The sequence below is a fragment of the Syngnathus scovelli genome, chromosome 14 (genome assembly GCF_024217435.2).
Source record: "Syngnathus scovelli strain Florida chromosome 14, RoL_Ssco_1.2, whole genome shotgun sequence".
Lineage (NCBI taxonomy): Eukaryota > Metazoa > Chordata > Actinopteri > Syngnathiformes > Syngnathidae > Syngnathus > Syngnathus scovelli.
Window position 1 is genome coordinate 206,671 of NC_090860.1, and position 24,910 is coordinate 231,580.

Below are 24,910 nucleotides of genomic sequence, written 5' to 3' on the forward strand. Positions count from 1 at the left end.
CGAGTCGGTTGCCCGGTAGATGTCTTTTATTGGGAGCCAAAGCCACGATTCCGTTCAAACCGATGCAAAAGGAATGGATACGTTCTGGCCCGCGTGTTGTGCGTCTTTCGCATCCCGCACTTCATGCTTGCAGCTTAAGCGACTGAGAGAAACAGAAAGCCAGTTTCTGCCACTCCTGTACAAAAACAAACGCCTGAGCAGGAAGAATGAAGAACTCTTGCTGGTGCTGTGTCGCCTTGAAAACAAAGTGCGCTTTGTCACCCAGGAGAACGAGGAGATGGCAAGCTTGGTAAGTCGACGCGGACAACGGCGGCGTGCCAACAGAGTCCACTGCATTTGTGTTCCACAGAGAAGGCCTAGTTCGCTCAATGACCTGGAGCGCGGTTGCGGCCAGCAGGACGGTGAAATGGAGTTCCTTCAAGTTGTGGAGCAGCGGCACATCATCGACGACTTGTCCAAGGTCTTCAGGCAGGCGACTCGGTGCACGTACGGCAGCGCCGCGCTCGCTCGCTGTCGCCAGGAAACCTTTTCCGTCCAAAGCTTGGCCGGCGGCCGCCATCCAAAAAATTGGCCCCTTAAATTCCGACCTTTCAAGCAGGAGCATTGTGCGCACGCGTTTGAACACGCTTTAGACTTGTTTTGCCGTTTTCAGCAGCTCAAAGCTCCCGTTTTGTCAGCGCCTTTGCCACTCGCTGTGCGCTGAAAACGACGGACTCGCCCGGCTGCTCAGCCCGTCAACCATGAGCCGCGAGCGCGACGTCATTGTCCGTAGGCAGCTAGTGGCAAAATGCACCCTGTTAGAGTTGCGCTCGCTCCAACTTATTTTGCAAGAACTACACGGGAGACAAGTAAGTTCTTTTGGACACCTGCAGGTGGAGAGTCCATCCGTTGTACGAATGAAGTCTGACTCTCGGCTCCTGCACGAGCATTTTTATTAAGAGAAACAGGGTGGGTGTAAGAGTGGATTGAATAGAGAAAGCCCTTGACCTCTAGTCAAAACATAGCAAGGGATGTTTTACGACTTTGTGTAGGAAGGGATAAGCGATAGGGATAAATACGGGATAAATAATATTATTTATTACAGGTTGCAGTCAAAGTCAAAGCAACATAATTATACGATAAAGATAATCTGGAAAACCCTGACACACCCTGTAGTTGTCACTTTTGGAAAAGACTAGCGTCCCTCCAATCATCGCCGGTGACGGGTTTTTCAGGCTCTGGAGACAGGAGCTCATGTCAGAAATGTCATCGTGAGTCGTGTTTGTTTCTGCGCCGGAGCCGTTCGTTCCCTTTGCATCCAAAGAATCTCAAAGGCGGATTATTTGTGTCGACAGGAGAGAGATTTGCTGCTACGATACCGACGTCGAGAATCTCTGAGGAGGAACAAAGCGTGAGGTCCTGCAAGGTGAGTCTGTTTGTTTGCGGCTGCTTGGTGTTGCGCAAGATGAAATGGCCTTTTTCTCGCTATCGTTCCTCTCGTCGATTCATCGTGAGGTGTCGCTTCAGTTTGTTCAGAGAGATGTTTGCTTCCGCGCCCGCAGGTCATCGAAACATTTTACGGCTACGACGAAGACGTGTTGGTGGACTCGGACGGATCGTCCTTGTCTTTTCACACCGACAGAACCCCCGACACGGAACCCGAAGAGGTAGCCCGCCATTTCTGCCAGCGTATTGGCGCCAAACATTCCTCTTCAGCCTGGAATCGGACTCGTCTTTGCGTCGCGGGTGCTTTGTCGCCGGTCTGACTGATTCTGGTACTAGTGCTGTGTTGCATTGGTGTGTGCATGAGGAGGTGGAGCTTCGCTACCGCCAGCTGACGCAAGAATATCAAGCGCTGCAACGAGCCTACGCTCTGCTAGCCCAGACCAGCGGAGGGGACTACGACGCCGAGAAGGAGATCAAGGTGGCGCCCCTTCCCGCAACCCCCGGCCGGGTCGCAGCCTCCCCGTTCTCACCCAGCCTCGGGTGTTCTCTGGTCTGAAAGGAGGAGGAGGAGCCTCCCTCCTCCTCCTTTCAGACCAGAGAAAAGCTGATGGTAGTGTCAAACGCACCTCTTTCAATAAGGTGCCCCCGGCTTCCCGGTAACGGGTTTGTCTTAGCCGGGTTCGGAGATTCGTCCGTAATCTAACCACCCGAGTTAAATTAACTCCACCGGAATCAATCTAATTTCTGTACGACGCCAATCCCTCTCAAGTCACCCTAAGCTCGAGCCGAGTAACTCAATTCGAGGCAAGACTTCGAAGTGACCGCATCGTATTGATGGCTCCCCGCTAATGTTTGAAGTTCTTATTATGTTACGGATATTTTTAGATGTCTTTGTTAAGACCTCAGGGATTCGTTTGTATAGCGCACCCTAGCTCTAGTTTTGCCGAAGTAAATGTTGATATGGGTCCGTTCTACTTGGTCGCTCAAGCAACGAGCCGACCAACTTGTTTATTCGAAAGAGAATCGAATTAATAAAAGTGTGACAATAATAGCATTTAAGGAGAAAATTAATGCACTTTACGTTATTAATTCTAACTTCTTATATGTAGATCTAGCACTTAACTGTCGGAGTGCTTCACCCCACTTGATTGCTTAAAAAGAATAACAACTTTCTTAAAACGAATAAAAATGTCTTACTCTATTTAGATTTGCCCAGTAATTAATTTGGAAGGCAAGTCTATTTTTCGATCGTGTCCTGTTTAACTTTTGACGCGGCCCGACAAAATTAAGAACTGGGCCACGCCCGACGGACAATCGAAATACTTTTATCCTTCACCAACTCAAATAATCTATTTTAACCATCGTCGTTATTTTATTTAGAGGAAGTAAATTTTCAAACGAATTCACTTTTGACAAAATTCACTCTTCCCTTAAATATCTACGAAAGTTATTTAATTCTCTAACATGTTCGGAGTTACTTTTTACGCGGCCCGTCAAAAGGGGAAACGGGCCTGCGCCCTTCAAATAATTAAATTACTTTCAGTTCTACACCAAACCAATAATCCGATTCAAACACTTCCGTTAATTTATTCAGACGAAGCAAACTTTCAAACGGATTGAAATTCACTCGTGTCTCAAATAACTACGAAAGTTATTCAATTCTCTAAAATTGTCTGATGTTACTTTTATTTATTACGGTCCTATGTTATACCATAATAACCCCCCGCACATTAATCAAATTGTCAAATCAACCCCGAACCATCGATTGTACATTCAGTACAAATCAGCGCACAACAAAGTAGATGAATATACACAACACATTTATTGAAGAAACATGAAATAGAATTACAAATCTTAATCACTCCAGAAACCGAACAATTTCACCCACTGATACCCGTGTTAATAAAATCATTCAATCCCAGAACAATTCGATTGCAAAACACAGTTCATGAAAGAGGGAATCAATTTTTAGCCAAGCTAAGAAATCAAGAAGTAAAAATCACATTTGTGCTTCTCCAAACAATTTATGTCACGCCACTATTCTCATAGTGACGGACGGGTCCCTTGATCGAATTGACTAACAATATTGCTTTAAGCTGTTACAGAATACATTTTTAGCCAAGCAAAGAAATCAAAAAGTAAAAATCACATTTGTGCGTCCATGCGTGACTCACAATCCGACACCGTGTTCCTGTTTTATTTCTATTTTAACTTGCTTAGCTTATTTTGGCCCCTTTTTTGGTCTCATGTTTTGGTCTGGCGCCATCTTTTGGACAAATTTGGAATTTCAGCTCTGCCAATTTATTCCTGTGAACAATCCATATTTTACCATTTGCACCATCTCTTCCCCCCATGTTACATGACAGTAGAAATGGGTCACTATCAAAGCAGAGTAGCAGATCTGGAGTCAGCGCTGAAGCAACAAGGACAGGTAAGCTTATCAATGAGCACACCTTTTTCTCAGACAAAATAGCTACATTCTTCAGTCACTCATTCGTCTGGCATTACTGGACCAACCCCCCCCCCCCCCTGAACGTGGCTGGGAAAATGCGGAGAAAAGCAAATGTCATTTTCCAGTCAACCAAAGAATTTGTGGATGAAAATGACACAACATTCCAAAGCTGTCCACGCGTTTGTCTCTTCTAGAATGTCAAGTGGGCGGAGGAGAAGCAGCTGCTGCGTCAGAGCAATCAGCAGTTGGCCGAAAAGGTGACGGAAAGAAAGGCGCTGGGCGGAGTCGCTTGGCGTCACACCCGTCCGGAAGCCCCGCAGATGAGGTCTGACTGTCTTTTCAGGTCAGGCGGATGGAGGCGGAAGAAGCGCGTCTGAAAGAGCACATCCAGGATATCCGAGACCAAAACGAACTGCTTGAGTTCCGCATCCTGGAGCTGGAGGTGGGAAGACTCGCACAAGCGTGTTGAGGCCAGAGATGTGACGGACGGACGGACGGACGGATGCACGGATGCATGCCTCTGCCTTTCAGGAGAGGGAGTGGCGCTCCCCCGTCTTAAAGTTTCTGCAAGTCCGTTTCCCAGACGGCCTCAGCCCTTTGCAGATCTACTGCGAGGCCGACGGCGTGAGCGTACGTAAGGCGTCCCTCGCAACCCTAACCTTAACCTGAGGTCCCAGAACACCTTACATTGCTCCTTGCGCCTTTCCCCAGGACATCGTCATCAGTGATCTGATGAAGAAGCTGGACATCCTGGGCGATAACGCCGTAAGTGTATGTCGAACTCCTTATGTTCGCACTCCACGAGACTCGGCGGCTCAAATGTGACTTTTGGAAGGCTTTGCGCTGAAAGAACCTTGTTGACGCTGTGCCTTTGGGCTCTTGCAGAATCTCACCAACGAGGAGCAGGTGGTCGTGATTCACGCCAGGACCCTTCCCACCCTAGCCGAGAAGGTAACGCGCACGTCCACGCACGCTCTCGCATTCTGCTTATGTGACAGCAGCCTTTCCTCAGTGGTTAGAATACATCAAAGTGACCAAGTCAGCACTTCAACAGAAGATGTTGGACATTGAAAGTGAGAAGGTAGACAGACACGCGACATCAGCCAAGGGGAACTCGGGGCAATGTGCCCCAACAATTCTGACCTTGAGCTGTGCTAGGATATGTTCTGCAACCAGAAGGGCTACCTGGATGAAGAGTTGGACTTCAGGAAGCGTTCCATGGACCAGGCTCATAAGGTAAGCCGCCCTCAAATCTCCCGCCGGACCACTGATGGACGAGGATTGCGGCCCAGAGGATCATGGAGCTGGAGGCCATGTTGTACGAGGCGCTACCGCAGCGGGACTGCCCCGCCACGGACGGCGAAAAAGCCAGCCACGCTGGCGTGAATGACGTGCTGACGGCGGATCAGAGACAAGAGCTTAGGAGCGCCGTGGACCAATGGAAGCGAGCCCTGATGTGGGAGTTGAGGGAGCGCGACGCTTGCATCCTCCAAGAGAGAATGGATCTGCTGCACAGCGCGCAACAGGTAAGGGCCCAAAGCCAGCCCGGCACTTACTTGCACGCTTACTGGCTTTTGAAGGCTACTTTCCATTTGTCCGTCCTAGAGGAACAAAGAGCTGAAAGAATTCATCGAAGCTCAGAAGAGACAAATCAAACAATTGGAGGAGAAGTTTCTGTTTCTCTTTCTAGTCTTCTCCTTGGCCTTCATTCTGTGGCCCTAACACCAGCTGGTGAGTGAGCTCCAGCGGCACCGCACTCGACACCTCCGATACACTGCCAGCCGGTCTCAGACGTTGGCAGACGCTCCGATGCCGACGTATACCCCCCGCCACGGTGACAGAGGCACCGCGTCACACCGGCGCTCATCCAATCAGAAGGCAGGAAAGGCAAATTCACATGCAGGGCACTCTTGAACCAGAAGAGAGCGCCACAAAAAACGGTTGTTGCCCCAAACGCGCACTAAAAAGGGTCAGAATAACAAGAGTCCCACCGGCCAGCCGGGGCCACCCGTCCATCCATTTCTTCAGGGGGGGAAAAAATTGTAGTCACCGGTGAGTACATTTTGCATTTAGCTCTGCTTTTCTGCTTCTGTCTTCAAGTGTGTGGCATCCTGCGACCAAAGATTCAGCCAACCCCAAAGCGGTTGACCTCAACGTCCCACCACCATTCCTACCAGAGCAGGTGACGTGATGCTTTGGACATCCTTCCGTCTCAGATGCCCAAAAGTACTCTTTGCCACATCTGCGGCAATACGGTGTCTTTTCAAAGGTGCAAATAATTCCAGCGTGGGCGGAACACGCACGTCTTCGGTTTTTCCCGCTTTGTTTGTGTGACAGCTGTTGTGAAAATTTTACACAAATAAAGTTGTATAGTACAGGTTTGGCCAAGCCGCAACTCCCGAACCGCATGCGGCTCTTTTATGTTCATATCAACATTTGTGTGTGTGTGTAGGTGTGTGTGTGTGTGTGTGTGGGGGGGGGGGGGGTCGTGCGTGTTGGCTTCACTTGAGTTCAATTTAGTATTTTCGTCAAAAGCGCATGTGGTGAAATTCCACAAAGTAGGATGGGCAAACACATTCCAGTAAACTATTAGTGTCAATTGGGCTCTCGAAATGGCAGGGAAAAGATGCACAGCAAAACGAAAATATGTAGATGAACACAGGACGTTTTTATCAGAGTGGGAAAGTTTCTATTTTTTGTTGAACGTGATGGCAAACCATTCTGCCTGATACGTCAGACCTCAGCGCATTTCAAAGATTCAAATCTTCAGCGCCATGCACTTCAGCTCACTCCATGCTAACATTGATCAGGCGTCGAACCCGCAACATCATGCTTAAGAGGTGGACATGCTAACCAGTGCGCCATTATGTCAACGCATAACAACTGTAAATCTACTAAACAAAACAGCGGTTGCTATATGACATCTGCCGCGTGTGGTCACGTGACAGACGTCACGTGATGGGCAGAACTTCCGCCGGAATTCAAATCCGCGGGGAGAGTTAACTTGTTTAAAAGGGAGTGGGCAGAAGAATTATTTAATTTATTTAAATCTATTTGGAGTGTGCGCCATTATGTCAATGCATAACAACTGTAAGTCTACTAAACAAAACAGCGGTTGCTATATGACGTCTGCCACGTCGTGGTCACGTGACGCGGACGTGACGTCGACGCCTACTTTACATCCCACCGATCACAGGACCCCTCGGCTGCATAACCGCGCCCCCTTCCCAACCAATCGGATTTGCTATACGCGAAAACTACGCCAATGGGCGGAACTTCCGCCAAAATTTAAATCCGTGGGCGTGGCTCGCAACAGGAAGTAGGAAAATGGCGATGTTGACAAAGACACAGCGGATGGTAACATACGACTAACAAGAGAAATATTTTTATTTTCTGCTTGCAACTGGACCGTCCAGAGCGTACACGGTAAGTACAACTAATCGTTTTTAAAAAGAAGTACTTTTGTTGCCCTGAAAAGCGAGTGAGTGTGGCGTTTGGGGGGAACGTCGAATTTCGACGATTCTTTCTGGTCAACGGTTGTAAATGATTGCGTTGATTAAAAAAGAAAACTTGATGTAACTCTACAATCCGATTCAAACACTTCCGTTAATTTATTCAGACGAAGCAAACTTTCAAACGGATTGAAATTCACTCGTGTCTCAAATAACTACGAAAGTTATTCAATTCTCTAAAATTGTCTGATGTTACTTTTATTTATTACGGTCCTATGTTATACCATAATAACCCCCCGCACATTAATCAAATTGTCAAATCAACCCCGAACCATCGATTGTACATTCAGTACAAATCAGCGCACAACAAAGTAGATGAATATACACAACACATTTATTGAAGAAACATGAAATAGAATTACAAATCTTAATCACTCCAGAAACCGAACAATTTCACCCACTGATACCCGTGTTAATAAAATCATTCAATCCCAGAACAATTCGATTGCAAAACACAGTTCATGAAAGAGGGAATCAATTTTTAGCCAAGCTAAGAAATCAAGAAGTAAAAATCACATTTGTGCTTCTCCAAACAATTTATGTCACGCCACTATTCTCATAGTGACGGACGGGTCCCTTGATCGAATTGACTAACAATATTGCTTTAAGCTGTTACAGAATACATTTTTAGCCAAGCAAAGAAATCAAAAAGTAAAAATCACATTTGTGCGTCCATGCGTGACTCACAATCCGACACCGTGTTCCTGTTTTATTTCTATTTTAACTTGCTTAGCTTATTTTGGCCCCTTTTTTGGTCTCATGTTTTGGTCTGGCGCCATCTTTTGGACAAATTTGGAATTTCAGCTCTGCCAATTTATTCCTGTGAACAATCCATATTTTACCATTTGCACCATCTCTTCCCCCCATGTTACATGACAGTAGAAATGGGTCACTATCAAAGCAGAGTAGCAGATCTGGAGTCAGCGCTGAAGCAACAAGGACAGGTAAGCTTATCAATGAGCACACCTTTTTCTCAGACAAAATAGCTACATTCTTCAGTCACTCATTCGTCTGGCATTACTGGACCAACCCCCCCCCCCCCCCCCTGAACGTGGCTGGGAAAATGCGGAGAAAAGCAAATGTCATTTTCCAGTCAACCAAAGAATTTGTGGATGAAAATGACACAACATTCCAAAGCTGTCCACGCGTTTGTCTCTTCTAGAATGTCAAGTGGGCGGAGGAGAAGCAGCTGCTGCGTCAGAGCAATCAGCAGTTGGCCGAAAAGGTGACGGAAAGAAAGGCGCTGGGCGGAGTCGCTTGGCGTCACACCCGTCCGGAAGCCCCGCAGATGAGGTCTGACTGTCTTTTCAGGTCAGGCGGATGGAGGCGGAAGAAGCGCGTCTGAAAGAGCACATCCAGGATATCCGAGACCAAAACGAACTGCTTGAGTTCCGCATCCTGGAGCTGGAGGTGGGAAGACTCGCACAAGCGTGTTGAGGCCAGAGATGTGACGGACGGACGGACGGACGGATGCACGGATGCATGCCTCTGCCTTTCAGGAGAGGGAGTGGCGCTCCCCCGTCTTAAAGTTTCTGCAAGTCCGTTTCCCAGACGGCCTCAGCCCTTTGCAGATCTACTGCGAGGCCGACGGCGTGAGCGTACGTAAGGCGTCCCTCGCAACCCTAACCTTAACCTGAGGTCCCAGAACACCTTACATTGCTCCTTGCGCCTTTCCCCAGGACATCGTCATCAGTGATCTGATGAAGAAGCTGGACATCCTGGGCGATAACGCCGTAAGTGTATGTCGAACTCCTTATGTTCGCACTCCACGAGACTCGGCGGCTCAAATGTGACTTTTGGAAGGCTTTGCGCTGAAAGAACCTTGTTGACGCTGTGCCTTTGGGCTCTTGCAGAATCTCACCAACGAGGAGCAGGTGGTCGTGATTCACGCCAGGACCCTTCCCACCCTAGCCGAGAAGGTAACGCGCACGTCCACGCACGCTCTCGCATTCTGCTTATGTGACAGCAGCCTTTCCTCAGTGGTTAGAATACATCAAAGTGACCAAGTCAGCACTTCAACAGAAGATGTTGGACATTGAAAGTGAGAAGGTAGACAGACACGCGACATCAGCCAAGGGGAACTCGGGGCAATGTGCCCCAACAATTCTGACCTTGAGCTGTGCTAGGATATGTTCTGCAACCAGAAGGGCTACCTGGATGAAGAGTTGGACTTCAGGAAGCGTTCCATGGACCAGGCTCATAAGGTAAGCCGCCCTCAAATCTCCCGCCGGACCACTGATGGACGAGGATTGCGGCCCAGAGGATCATGGAGCTGGAGGCCATGTTGTACGAGGCGCTACCGCAGCGGGACTGCCCCGCCACGGACGGCGAAAAAGCCAGCCACGCTGGCGTGAATGACGTGCTGACGGCGGATCAGAGACAAGAGCTTAGGAGCGCCGTGGACCAATGGAAGCGAGCCCTGATGTGGGAGTTGAGGGAGCGCGACGCTTGCATCCTCCAAGAGAGAATGGATCTGCTGCACAGCGCGCAACAGGTAAGGGCCCAAAGCCAGCCCGGCACTTACTTGCACGCTTACTGGCTTTTGAAGGCTACTTTCCATTTGTCCGTCCTAGAGGAACAAAGAGCTGAAAGAATTCATCGAAGCTCAGAAGAGACAAATCAAACAATTGGAGGAGAAGTTTCTGTTTCTCTTTCTAGTCTTCTCCTTGGCCTTCATTCTGTGGCCCTAACACCAGCTGGTGAGTGAGCTCCAGCGGCACCGCACTCGACACCTCCGATACACTGCCAGCCGGTCTCAGACGTTGGCAGACGCTCCGATGCCGACGTATACCCCCCGCCACGGTAACAGAGGCACCGCGTCACACCGGCGCTCATCCAATCAGAAGGCAGGAAAGGCAAATTCACATGCAGGGCACTCTTGAACCAGAAGAGAGCGCCACAAAAAACGGTTGTTGCCCCAAACGCGCACTAAAAAGGGTCAGAATAACAAGAGTCCCACCGGCCAGCCGGGGCCACCCGTCCATCCATTTCTTCAGGGGGGGAAAAAATTGTAGTCACCGGTGAGTACATTTTGCATTTAGCTCTGCTTTTCTGCTTCTGTCTTCAAGTGTGTGGCATCCTGCGACCAAAGATTCAGCCAACCCCAAAGCGGTTGACCTCAACGTCCCACCACCATTCCTACCAGAGCAGGTGACGTGATGCTTTGGACATCCTTCCGTCTCAGATGCCCAAAAGTACTCTTTGCCACATCTGCGGCAATACGGTGTCTTTTCAAAGGTGCAAATAATTCCAGCGTGGGCGGAACACGCACGTCTTCGGTTTTTCCCGCTTTGTTTGTGTGACAGCTGTTGTGAAAATTTTACACAAATAAAGTTGTATAGTACAGGTTTGGCCAAGCCGCAACTCCCGAACCGCATGCGGCTCTTTTATGTTCATATCAACATTTGTGTGTGTGTGTAGGTGTGTGTGTGTGTGTGTGGGGGGGGGGGTCGTGCGTGTTGGCTTCACTTGAGTTCAATTTAGTATTTTCGTCAAAAGCGCATGTGGTGAAATTCCACAAAGTAGGATGGGCAAACACATTCCAGTAAACTATTAGTGTCAATTGGGCTCTCGAAATGGCAGGGAAAAGATGCACAGCAAAACGAAAATATGTAGATGAACACAGGACGTTTTTATCAGAGTGGGAAAGTTTCTATTTTTTGTTGAACGTGATGGCAAACCATTCTGCCTGATACGTCAGACCTCAGCGCATTTCAAAGATTCAAATCTTCAGCGCCATGCACTTCAGCTCACTCCATGCTAACATTGATCAGGCGTCGAACCCGCAACATCATGCTTAAGAGGTGGACATGCTAACCAGTGCGCCATTATGTCAACGCATAACAACTGTAAATCTACTAAACAAAACAGCGGTTGCTATATGACATCTGCCGCGTGTGGTCACGTGACAGACGTCACGTGATGGGCAGAACTTCCGCCGGAATTCAAATCCGCGGGGAGAGTTAACTTGTTTAAAAGGGAGTGGGCAGAAGAATTATTTAATTTATTTAAATCTATTTGGAGTGTGCGCCATTATGTCAATGCATAACAACTGTAAGTCTACTAAACAAAACAGCGGTTGCTATATGACGTCTGCCACGTCGTGGTCACGTGACGCGGACGTGACGTCGACGCCTACTTTACATCCCACCGATCACAGGACCCCTCGGCTGCATAACCGCGCCCCCTTCCCAACCAATCGGATTTGCTATACGCGAAAACTACGCCAATGGGCGGAACTTCCGCCAAAATTTAAATCCGTGGGCGTGGCTCGCAACAGGAAGTAGGAAAATGGCGATGTTGACAAAGACACAGCGGATGGTAACATACGACTAACAAGAGAAATATTTTTATTTTCTGCTTGCAACTGGACCGTCCAGAGCGTACACGGTAAGTACAACTAATCGTTTTTAAAAAGAAGTACTTTTGTTGCCCTGAAAAGCGAGTGAGTGTGGCGTTTGGGGGGAACGTCGAATTTCGACGATTCTTTCTGGTCAACGGTTGTAAATGATTGCGTTGATTAAAAAAGAAAACTTGATGTAACTCTACTTTTAACTGCCGTTTCAGATAAGCGGGTATTACGTCGCAGTCATGTGCCGCGGATATGACGTAATTGGCTGAACTTCCACCAAAATTCAAATCTGTTGGCGCGATGGCCGTGAGCCACTGAGCAACGACGAATATCAACAGAAATATCTTTATTTTCTGCTTGCAACTGGACCGTCTACAGCGTACACGGTAAGTAACACTCATTGTGTTTAAAGAGATTTACGTTTGTAATAGCAACGTGTAGCTGAGGCGCTAGCAGAAGTGTAGCCGCGTTGCGTTGTACGTGTGTATATTGGTCCAGGCGAAATGTTAATGTTTAATTTCATTCCTTTAGGTTCCACGGTGTTTGTTGGCTGCAAGTTTTCCACTGCAAGAAGAGGCTCGTATCATTGACCAGGAGCGAGCTACAATGGTGAGTAGCCATAACATTTATGTTAAACACTTCCTATTTCATGTCTAACAGTACTTGATTTAACAAATAACCATAAATAAATACAGTGTGGGCACTGAAGTTAACATATGTGATTATACTGCCTAATCTGTCACCGAGTATATTGTTGCAAAGTAATATAAGATCCAAAGTTGTAATTCAGAATAGTTTTCAAAAGAAGGCCATTAGAATTATATACAAGTCTGATTACCCTGAACATAACAACAAGCTATTAATTAAATCACAAATTCTTCAATTCAAAGATTCGGTAGATTATCAGAATAATAATGTCTTACAGTAATTGATTTAACACATCACGATAAGTAGATTGAGTGTGGGCACTCTCAAGTTAACATATGTGATTATACTGCCTAATCTGTTACAGAGTATGTTGTTGCCAAGTAATGTAGAATAGATCCAAAGTAGTAATCCAGAATAGTTTTGAAAAGGCCATTAGAATAATAAACAAATCTGATTACCTTGAACATAATAGTTAAGTGTTGAATATGTCCTATGAAGTCAAAATTGGGCACCATCATGTGGTGAAATTTGGAATTGCATCACATCCAATTTTGCCTGGGAACAAACAGATTAAATAAATCTTAGTCTTAAATAAGCCACTCCTTCTCAAACAAGTAAACTCTGCCCATTTTGTGCAGTAGATGTTCTGTTAATATCTAGTATTTATACAAAGTCATAATTTAAATTGCTTTCAACCTTAATTCATCGCTTCAACCAACATTACTCGCTCTTATTACCAACTTGTATCGATTTAACTAAGCGTTTAATACTTCCTATCAGGTCTCAAGTCAAGATTTGGCAAAATACAATTTCAGCAAATCCAATTTTGCCAGGCAACAAAAAGAGATTAAATAAACTAAATAAGTCTTCTTCCCATTAAATAAATCAGAAAAGTCTGTCTTGTAACCAGTCCTCTTCAAACAAGTAAAGTCTGCCCGTTTTGTGCCGTAGATTTTGTGTCTATGCCTAGTATTTATACAAAATCATAATTTAAATGACTTCATTCCTTCATTCACTTTGGAAATTTGGAATTGCAGCAAATGGAATTTTGCCAGGGAACAAAAATAGATCAATTAAACTAAATAAGTCTTCTTCCCATTAAATAAATTAAAAAAGTCTGTCTTGTAACCAGTCCTTTTCAAACAAGTAAAGTCTGCCCATTTTGTGCCGTAGATTTTGTGTTTATGCCTAGTATTTATACAAAATCATAATTTAAAGGATTTCATTCCTTCATTCACTTTGGAAATTTGGAATTGCAGCACATCAAATTTTGCCTGGGAAGAAAAGTAGATTAAATAAATTTAATAAGTCTTACTACTTCCCAATAAATAAATTAAATACGTCTTACTTGTTCCCACTCCTTTTCAAAAAAGTAGTTTAAAACGAGGGCCATTTACTCAACCTTTAACCTCAACCCCGCACGTCACATTGTGTTGTATCTGTGAATGTTTGTTGTGGCCAAATGATAGTTTTCTTTCATTCGTTTAGGTTCCAAGAAAACTTGATGTAACTCTACTTTTAACTGCCGTTTCAGATAAGCGGGTATTACGTCGCAGTCATGTGACGCAGATATGAGGTAATTGGCGGAACTTCCACCAAAATTCAAATCTGTTGGCGCGATGGCCGTGAGCCACTGAGCAACGACGAATATCAACAGAAACATCTTTATTTTCTGCTTGCAACTGGACCGTCTACAGCGTACACGGTAAGTAACACTCATTGTGTTTAAAGAGATTTACGTTTGTAATAGCAACGTGTAGCTGAGGCGCTAGCAGAAGTGTAGCCGCGTTGCGTTGTACGTGTGAATATTCGTCCAGGCGAAATGTTAATGTTTAATTTCATTCCTTTAGGTTTCACGGTGTTTGTTGGCTGCAAGTTTTCCACTGCAAGAAGAGGCTCGTATCATTGACCAGGAGCGAGCTACAATGGTGAGTAGCCATAACATTTATGTTAAACACTTCCTATTTCATGTCTAACAGTACTTGATTTAACAAATAACCATACATAAATACAGTGTGGGCACTGAAGTTAACATATGTGATTATACTGCCTAATCTGTCACCGAGTATATTGTTGCAAAGTAATATAAGATCCAAAGTTGTAATTCAGAATAGTTTTCAAAAGAAGGCCATTAGAATTATATACAAGTCTGATTACCCTGAACATAACAACAAGCTATTAATTAAATCACAAATTCTTCAATTCAAAGATTTGGTAGATTATCAGACAAATAATGTCTAACAGTAATTGATTTAACACATCACGATAAGTAGATTGAGTGTGGGCACTCTCAAGTTAACATATGTGATTATACTGCCTAATCTGTTACAGAGTAATGTACAAGTAATGTAGAATAGATCCAAAGTAGTAATCCAGAATAGTTTTGAAAAGGCCATTAGAATAATAAACAAATCTGATTACCTTGAACTAAGTGTTGAATATGTCCTATGAAGTCAAAATTTGGCACCATCATGTGGTGAAATTTGGAATTGCATCACATCCAATTTTGCCAGGGAACAAACAGATTAAATAAATCTTAGTCTTAAATAAGCCACTCCTTCTCAAACAAGTAAACTCTGCCCATTTTGCGCAGTAGATGTTCTGTTAATATCTAGTATTTATACAAAGTCATAATTTAAATTGCTTTTAACATTCATTCGTCGCTTCAACCAACATTACTCGCTCTTATTACCAACTTGTATCGATTTAACTGAGCGTTTAATACTTCCTATCAGGTCTCAAGTCAAGATTTGGCAAAATACAATTTCAGCAAATCCAATTTTGCCAGGCAACAAAAAGAGATTAAATAAACTAAATAAGTCTTCTTCCCATTAAATAAATCAGAAAAGTCTGTCTTGTAACCAGTCCTCTTCAAACAAGTAAAGTCTGCCCGTTTTGTGCCGTAGATTTTGTGTCTATGCCTAGTATTTATACAAAATCATAATTTAAACGACTTCGTTCCTTCATTCACTTTGGAAATTTGGAATTGCAGCAAATCGAATTTTGCCAGGGAACAAAAATAGATCAATTAAACTAAATAAGTCTTCTTCCCATTAAATAAATTTAAAAAGTCTGTCTTGTAACCAGTCCTTTTCAAACAAGTAAAGTCTGCCCATTTTGTGCCGTAGATTTTGTGTTTATGCCTAGTATTTATACAAAATCATAATTTAAAGGATTTCATTCCTTCATTCACTTTGGAAATTTGGAATTGCAGCACATCAAATTTTGCCTGGGAAGAAAAGTAGATTAAATAAATTTAATAAGTCTTACTACTTCCCAATAAATAAATTAAATACGTCTTACTTGTTCCCACTCCTTTTCAAAAAAGTAGTTTAAAACGAGGGCCCTTCACTCAACCTTTAACCTCAACCCTGCACGTCACATTGTGTTGTATCTGTGAATGTTGGTTGTGGCCAAATGATAGTTTTCTTTCATTCGTTTAGGTTCCACGGTGTTTGTTGGCTATATGTTTTCCACTGTCAGAAGGATGAAAATACAAAGTACAACGCTTGGACGTGGGCGACGACGTCACCGGTGAGTCCTTCCTTCCTATTTATTTACCTTCTAGGTGCTAGAGGCTAAGTGTTAGAAGCTAAGTGTTAGAGGCAACACAATACGAACAACACAACACAATACGAACAACTCAACACAATATGAACAACTCAACACAATATGAACAACACAACAAAATACGAACAACACAACACAATACCAACAACACAATACGAACAACACAACACATTACGAACAACACAACACAATACCAACAACACAACGATACCGCACTGAACAACACGATACCGCACTGAACAACACGATACCGCACTGAACAACACGATACCGCACTGAACAACACGATACCGCACTGAACAACACGATACCGCACTGAACAACACCATGCCGCACTGAACAACACCATGCCGCACCGAACAACACCATGCCGCACCGAACAACACCATGCCGCACTGAACAACACCATGCCGCACTGAACAACACCATGCCGCACTGAACAACACCATGCCGCACTGAACAACATTATGCCGCACTGAACAACACCATGCCGCACCGAACAACACCATCCCGCACCGAACAACACCATCCCGCACCGAACAACACCATGCCGCACTGAACAACACCATGCCGCACTGAACAACACCATGCCGCACTGAACAACACCATGCCGCACTGAACGACACCATGCCGAACTGAACGACACCATGCCGCACTGAACGACACCATGCCGCACTGAATGACACCATGCCGCACTGAACGACACCATGCCGCACTGAACAACACCATCCCGCACTGAACAACACCATCCCGCACTGAACAACACCATGCCGCACTGAACAACACCATGCCGCACTGAACAACACCATGCCGCACTGAACTACACCATGCCGCACTGAACAACACCATGCCGCACTGAACAACACCATGCCGCACTGAACAACACCATGCCGCACTGAACAACACCATGCCGCACTGAACAACACCATGCCGCACTGAACAACACCATGCCGCACTGAACAACACCATGCCCCACTGAACAACATTACGCCGCACTGAACAACACCATGCCGCACTTAACAACACCATGCCGCACTGAACAACACCATGCCGCACTGAACAACACCATCCCGCACTGAACAACACCATCCCGCACTGAACAACACCATCCCGCACTGAACACCATCCCGCACTGAACAACACCATGCCGCACTGAACAACACCATGCCGCACTGAACAACACCATGCCGCACTGAACAACACCATGCCGCACTGAACAACACCATCCCGCACTGAACAACACCATCCCGCACTGAACAACACCATCCCGCACTGAACAACACCATCCCGCACTGAACAACACCATGCCGCACTGAACAACACCATGCCGCACTGAACAACACCATGCCGCACTGAACAACACCATGCCGCACTGAACAACACCATGCCGCACTGAACAACACCATGCCAAACTGAACAACACCATGCCAAACTGAACAACACCATCCCGCACTGAACAACACCATGCCGCACTGAACAACACCATGCCGCACTGAACAACATTATGCCGCACTGAACAACACCATGCCGCACTGAACAACACCATGCCGCACTGAACAACACCATGCCGCACTGAGCAACACCATCCCGCACTGAACACCATCCCGCACTGAACAACACCATGCCGCACTGAACAACACCATGCCGCACTGAACAACACCATGCCGCACTGAACAACACCATGCCGCACTGAACAACACCATGCCGCACTGAACAACACCATCCCGCACTGAACAACACCATCCCGCACTGAACAACACCATCCCACACTGAACAACACCATGCTGCACTGAACAACACCATGCCGCACTGAACAACACCATGCCAAACTGAACAACACCATGCCAAACTGAACAACACCATCCCGCACTGAACAACACCATCCCGCACTGAACAACACCATCCCGCACTGAACAACACCATCCCGCACTGAACAACACCATCCCGCACTGAACAACACCATGCCGCACTGAACTACACCATGCCGCACTGAACTACACCATGCCGCACTGAACAACACCATGCCGCACTGAACAACACCATGCCGCACTGAACAACACAATGCCGCACTGAACAACACAATGCCGCACTGAACAACACCATGTCGCACTGAACAACACCATGCCGCACTGAACAACACCATGCCGCACTGAACAACACCATGCCGCACTGAACAACACCATCCCGCACTGAACAAAACCATGCCGCACTGAACAACATTATGCCCCACTGAACAACATTATGCCGCACTGAACAACATTATGCCGCACTGAACAACATTATCCCGCACTGAACAACACCATGCCGAACTGAACAACATTATGCCGCACTGAACAACATTATGCCGCACTGAACACCATGCCGCACTGAACAACACCATCCCGCACTGAACAACACCATGCCGCACTGAACAACACCATGCCGCACTGAACAACACCATGCCGCACTGAACAACACCATGCCGCACTGAACAACACCATGCCGCACTGAACAACACCATGCCGCACTGAACAACACCATGCCGCACTAAACAACACCATGCCGCACTAAACAACACCATGCCGCACTGAACAACATTATGCCGCACTGAACAACATTATGCCGCACTGAACAACATTATGCCGCACTGAACAACATCATGCCGCACTGAACAACACCATGCCGCACTGAACAACACCATGCCGCACTGAACAACACCATGCCCCACTGAACAACATTACGCCACACTGAACAATATTATGCCGCACTGAACAACACCATGCCGCACTGAACAACACCATGCCGCACTGAACAACACCATGCCGCACTGAACAACACCATGCCGCACTGAACAACACCATGCCGCACTGAACAACACCATGCCGCACTGAACAACACCATCCCGCACTGAACAACACCATGCCGCACTGAACAAAACCATGCCGCACTGAACAACACCATGCCGCACTTAACAACACCATGCCGCACTGAACAACACCATGCCGCACTGAACAACAACATGCCGCACTGAACAACAACATGCCGCACTGAACAACACGACGCCGCACTGAACAACACTACGCCGCACAGAACAACACGACGCCGCACAGAATAACACAATACCGCACAGAACAACACCATGCCGCACAAACAGTTTTAGATAATATTACGTCGCAGTCATGCGACGCGGACGTGACGTCAATAGGCGGAACTCACGGCAAAATTATAATCCGTGGGCGTGGCTTGCAACAGAAAGTAGGAAAGCGGCAATGCTGGCAAACAAGACACAGCGGTTAGTAACACGACGACTAACAAGACAAATATTTTTGTTTTCAGCTTGCAACTTGACCGTCTAGAGCGTACAAGGTAATTACAACTCATTGTTTTGAAAAATATGTTTTTTTGTAGCCCTGAAGAGCGAGGGAGTGTGGCATTTGGGAGGAACGTCGAACTCGGCGTCTGCTTCCAGCCACAGACGCCAAATTTCGACGATTATTTCGACTGGTCAACGTTTGTAAATTATTGCGTTGATTAAAAACTTTACTTAACTTTGCCGTTTCAGATATGCGGGTATTACACCGCGGAAATGACGTCAATAGGCTGAACTCTCGCCAAAATTCAAATCTGTGGGCGCAATGGCCTTGAGCGAGACAACGGATACAAACACGACGATTATCAACAGAAATATCTTTATTTTCTGCTTGCAAGTGGACCGTCTAGAGCGTACACGGTAAGTACAACTCATTGTGTTTAGAAAGATTTACGTTTGTGTAGTTTGCGTTGCGTTGTATCTGTGAATGTTGGTTGAGGCTAAATGTTAATGTTTAATTTCCTTCCTTTAGGTTCCACGGTGTTTGTTGGCTGTATGTTTTCCACTGCAAGAAGAGGCTCGTATCATTGACCAGCAGGAGCTACAATGGTGAGTACCCCTTTCGTCGTCCATTTATGTTAAACACTTCCTATTTCATGTCTAACAGTACTCGATTTAACAAATAACCATAAATAAATATAGTGTGGGCAGTCAAGTTAACATATGTGATTATCCTGCCTAATGTGTTTATCACAAATATGTCACTAATCACTAATATGTTTATTTGTTTATCACAACACCTTTGGACCTTCAGCAATCGATTATTTCCCTTCATCTACATAGAGACAGAACGATGGTGTCTTAAACATCTCATTCATTTCACCAAATAACTTCACGCAGGTGGATAACGGCCGTCTCGGTCACGCTATGTTGCGTGATGCAGTTTTGAAGAACCAAATGCATTTATTCAATGAATAAGTCAAGCTAGATCTATGTTTATGATGTTGTACGTTACGGTACCGATTGAAGTTGAGTCCGAAGCCAGTGGAAAACAGCGCTGCGTTTGTGCTCTCCAGGTACAAATGTTGTGATCTCTGACTGACGACTGGGCGAGACTCGAGTAAGAGATGTCCAAACGAGCTCCGGCAGGGCGGGTCAAGGCGGAGCGAACGGACGCCTTTCAGGCCGCCAATGACGAGCTGAGAGCCAAACTGATGGACGTCCAGTTAGAACTTCAGCAGGAGAAGAACAAGGTGAAAACCTCAACAGACAGACACTGCCTTCCTCCCTGCCTGCTTCCCTGCCTGCCTCCCTGCCTGCCTCCCTGCCTGCCTGCCTCCCTGCTTGCCTCCCTCCCTCCCGCCCTCCCTCCCTCCCAGTTTCCCCGATGTAGATTTGACATGCGTGTGCCATGACTGTGTCAGCCTACGTCAACAAATGCACCGAGGACGTCAGCACCACTAAGAATATCATCAGCCGATGTGTTGAAGACCCTGAGGAGAGTCAACCCCCGTAAGGCCCCTGGCCCCGACAACATTCCTGGGCGTGTGTTCAGGGAATGTGCAAGTCAGCTGGCTGGGGTCATCACAGACATTTTTAACACCTCGCTAGGCCAAGCCACAGTGCCAGCGTGCTTTAAGACTGCCTCCATCATTCCGGTGCCGAAGAAACCTCAAATCACCTCATTTAATGATTACCGGCCTGTTGCACTGACTCCGGTTATGATGAAGTGCTTCGAAAGGCTGCTTAAAGATCACATCGTTTCCAGACTCCCCCCATTATTTGACCCGTTCCAGTTTGCCGACCGGCAAAACCGCTCCACTCAGGACGCCATCTCCTCCGTTCTTCACCTGAGCCTGGCTCACCTGGAGGAGAAGAACACCCATGTTCGGATGCTGTTCCTGGACTTCAGCTCAGCGTTAAACACCATCATCCCACAGCATCTAGTAGGAAAATTGGAACACCTGGGCTTCAACACCCCCCTTCGCAACTGGCTGCTAGACTTCCTCACCAACAGACCTCAGTCAGTCCGGGTCGGACAGAACACCTCTGATGTCATCACCCTCAGCACAGGCTCCCCTCAGGGCTGCGTCCTGAGCCCCCTGCTGTTGACCCTGATGACACACGACTGCGTCCCCAGGTTCACCACCAATCACATCGTGAAGTTCGCAGACGACACAACGGTGGTGGGGCTCATCAGAGACAACAACGACCTGGACTACAGAGAGGAGGTGGAGCAGCTGGTGGGCTGGTGCAGAGACAACAGCCTGATCCTGAATGTGGAGAAGACGAAGGAGATCATCGTCGACTTCAGGAAAAACCAGCCTCACCACGCTCCACTGATCATCAACAGCTCAGCTGTGGAGGTGGTCAGCAGCACCAAATTCCTGGGGGTCCACATCACAGAAGACCTCACCTGGACTATGAACACTACGGCACTGATCAAGAGGGCACAGAAGCGCTTGTACTTCCTGCGGAGGATGAGGAGAGCCCACCTGCCCCCACCCATCATGAGGACGTTCTACAGGAGCACCATAGAGAGCATTCTGACAAGCTGACTCTCTGTGTGGTGTGGAGGCTGCACCGCCTCCGATTGGAAGAACGTGAGGAGAGTGGTGAGGACAGCAGAGAGGATCATAGGGGCTCCTCTTCCCTCCATTCAGGACATTTCATCTCAGCGCTGCATGTCCCGTGCCCGTAACATCATCAATGACCCATCACACCCCCACCATGGACTGTTCTCCCTGCTGCCCTCTGGGAAGAGGTTTCGCACAATCTGCTGCAGGTCCACCAGGTTCTGCAACAGCTTTTTCCCTGCTGTCATCAGACTGTTGAACATTAGAACTGTTGAACTCTAAACTGAACTCTGCATCACACATTCACAGAACTGTACTTTATGACACTACGGACCTCTATCTGGCACTATCTCGCACTACCAACTTTACTGAACTTGTGTAAACCCTTTAAATAGAAGTTTAATACATGGTTTAGCATTCCTCTGCACACTCTTGAATACTGTTTTGCCTACTTGCACTATTGCATAATTAGCACTGCTGCACTTTATACTTATTTGTAATATATATATACAGTATATGTATATATATATTTTCATAGGATATGTTACTTCTATTCAACTGCAATATCACTACTTTGTTGTAAGCCGTGTGCAACGAAATTTCGTTTTGTATGCACCATGTGCAGACAAGATGACAATAAAGTTTGTCTAAGTCTAAGTCATGTCAGGTCAGCTGTCTGGAGAGAGAGAGAAGTCAGGACCTGCGGGCGGAGCACCACCGTGCCACCGCCGCCATGACGGAACTCAAAAGCAAACTCCATGAGGAGAAGCAGAAAGAGTTAGCCGTTACCAGGGAGACATTACTGCGGCAGCATGAAATGGAGCTGATGAGAGTGATCAAAGTCAAAGATGGAGAGATCCAGCGAGTGAATGCCTTGGTCCTCAGCCTGAGGGACGGCTCCATGGACAAGGTGATCCGCTCAATCCGTGTCTGACTCTCCGCACGCCACGTCGGGCTCCGATGCGGCCGCTACCGTATTGTGTAGCTTGTCCCCAGTAAGCGTCGCGGCGCTCCGTTGCGGTCTCAACGGCCCGATGTGGCGCAATGTCTGCTCAGGTGAGGAGCGGGGGCGCTTTGCTGGCGGAAGTGGAGGAGACGCGGCGGTGTCGGGAGACCGAGCGGTGTCGCCTCCACCAGGAGCGCGGAAGAAGCCCTGGCAGCGGCCCAGCAGGCCTGGCAGTCCCGAGCGGCCGAGCTCCGATCGGCTCATCACCAGCATCGGGAGGAGCTGAGCCTCCCTCCTCCTCCTTTCAGACCAGAGAAAAGCTGATGGTAGTGTCAAACGCACCTCTTTCAATAAGGTGCCCCCGGCTTCCCGGTAACGGGTTTGTCTTAGCCGGGTTCGGAGATTCGTCCGTAATCTAACCACCCGAGTTAAATTAACTCCACCGGAATCAATCTAATTTCTGTACGACGCCAATCCCTCTCAAGTCACCCTAAGCTCGAGCCGAGTAACTCAATTCGAGGCAAGACTTCGAAGTGACCGCATCGTATTGATGGCTCCCCGCTAATGTTTGAAGTTCTTATTATGTTACGGATATTTTTAGATGTCTTTGTTAAGACCTCAGGGATTCGTTTGTATAGCGCACCCTAGCTCTAGTTTTGCCGAAGTAAATGTTGATATGGGTCCGTTCTACTTGGTCGCTCAAGCAGCGAGCCGACCAACTTGTTTATTCGAAAGAGAATCGAATTAATAAAAGTGTGACAATAATAGCATTTAAGGAGAAAATTAATGCACTTTACGTTATTAATTCTAACTTCTTATATGTAGATCTAGCACTTAACTGTCGGAGTGCTTCACCCCACTTGATTGCTTAAAAAGAATAACAACTTTCTTAAAACGAATAAAAATGTCTTACTCTATTTAGATTTGCCCAGTAATTAATTTGGAAGGCAAGTCTATTTTTCGATCGTGTCCTGTTTAACTTTTGACGCGGCCCGACAAAATTAAGAACTGGGCCACGCCCGACGGACAATCGAAATACTTTTATCCTTCACCAACTCAAATAATCTATTTTAACCATCGTCGTTATTTTATTTAGAGGAAGTAAATTTTCAAACGAATTCACTTTTGACAAAATTCACTCTTCCCTTAAATATCTACGAAAGTTATTTAATTCTCTAACATGTTCGGAGTTACTTTTTACGCGGCCCGTCAAAAGGGGAAACGGGCCTGCGCCCTTCAAATAATTAAATTACTTTCAGTTCTACACCAAACCAATAATCCGATTCAAACACTTCCGTTAATTTATTCAGACGAAGCAAACTTTCAAACGGATTGAAATTCACTCGTGTCTCAAATAACTACGAAAGTTATTCAATTCTCTAAAATTGTCTGATGTTACTTTTATTTATTACGGTCCTATGTTATACCATAATAACCCCCCGCACATTAATCAAATTGTCAAATCAACCCCGAACCATCGATTGTACATTCAGTACAAATCAGCGCACAACAAAGTAGATGAATATACACAACACATTTATTGAAGAAACATGAAATAGAATTACAAATCTTAATCACTCCAGAAACCGAACAATTTCACCCACTGATACCCGTGTTAATAAAATCATTCAATCCCAGAACAATTCGATTGCAAAACACAGTTCATGAAAGAGGGAATCAATTTTTAGCCAAGCAAAGAAATCAAGAAGTAAAAATCACATTTGTGCTTCTGCAAACAATTTGTCACGCCACTATTCTCATAGTGACGGACGGGTCCCTTGATCGAATTGACTAACAATATTGCTTTAAGCTGTTACAGAATACATTTTTAGCCAAGCAAAGAAATCAAAAAGTAAAAATCACATTTGTGCGTCCATGCGTGACTCACAATCCGACACCGTGTTCCTGTTTTATTTCTATTTTAACTTGCTTAGCTTATTTTGGCCCCTTTTTTGGTCTCATGTTTTGGTCTGGCGCCATCTTTTGGACAAATTTGGAATTTCAGCTCTGCCAATTTATTCCTGTGAACAATCCATATTTTACCATTTGCACCATCTCTTCCCCCCATGTTACATGACAGTAGAAATGGGTCACTATCAAAGCAGAGTAGCAGATCTGGAGTCAGCGCAGAAGCAACAAGG

The 24,910-nt window shown here is 46.3% G+C and overlaps 1 protein-coding gene and 2 long non-coding RNA genes across 5 annotated transcripts; all 3 read left to right on the top strand.

Moving 5' to 3' along the window:
• Nucleotides 1-2: 2 nt before the first annotated feature.
• Nucleotides 3-4,828, top strand: LOC125981358 (janus kinase and microtubule-interacting protein 3-like). 3 transcript variants are annotated; one of them, XM_068653045.1, is made up of 8 exons: nucleotides 3-1,405; nucleotides 1,542-1,646; nucleotides 1,790-1,903; nucleotides 3,792-3,856; nucleotides 4,072-4,134; nucleotides 4,221-4,507; nucleotides 4,589-4,642; nucleotides 4,763-4,828. In XM_068653045.1, the coding sequence occupies exons 4-6, from the start codon at nucleotides 3,797-3,799 to the stop codon at nucleotides 4,344-4,346; spliced, it is 249 nt and encodes an 82-aa protein (XP_068509146.1). In that variant the 5' UTR covers nucleotides 3-1,405; nucleotides 1,542-1,646; nucleotides 1,790-1,903; nucleotides 3,792-3,796; the 3' UTR covers nucleotides 4,347-4,507; nucleotides 4,589-4,642; nucleotides 4,763-4,828. The 3 variants fall into 3 exon arrangements, with proteins under 3 accessions (XP_068509146.1, XP_068509144.1, XP_068509145.1); XM_068653043.1 differs by having other exon boundaries at nucleotides 3,795-3,856; XM_068653044.1 differs by having other exon boundaries at nucleotides 1,793-1,903; nucleotides 3,795-3,856.
• A 652-nt stretch (nucleotides 4,829-5,480) lies between these two features.
• Nucleotides 5,481-6,177, top strand: LOC137839550 (uncharacterized). The gene is made up of 2 exons (XR_011088120.1): nucleotides 5,481-5,608; nucleotides 5,978-6,177. It is a non-coding gene; the product is annotated as an uncharacterized lncRNA (long non-coding RNA).
• Nucleotides 6,178-9,960: 3,783 nt separating this feature from the next.
• On the top strand, nucleotides 9,961-10,657 carry LOC125980772 (uncharacterized). Its single transcript, XR_011088121.1, has 2 exons — nucleotides 9,961-10,088; nucleotides 10,458-10,657. It is a non-coding gene; the product is annotated as an uncharacterized lncRNA (long non-coding RNA).
• Nucleotides 10,658-24,910: the final 14,253 nt, after the last annotated feature.

Bases quoted from the DNA above. Each gene is read 5' to 3' on its own strand.
- LOC125981358 (XM_068653045.1), top strand. From the start codon at position 3,797: ATGGGTCACTATCAAAGCAGAGTAGCAGATCTGGAGTCAGCGCTGAAG. The intron at 3,857-4,071 runs GTAAGCTTATCA...TGTCTCTTCTAG, and splicing joins CGCTGAAGCAACAAGGACAG to AATGTCAAGTGGGCGGAGGA. The intron at 4,135-4,220 runs GTGACGGAAAGA...CTGTCTTTTCAG, and splicing joins ATCAGCAGTTGGCCGAAAAG to GTCAGGCGGATGGAGGCGGA.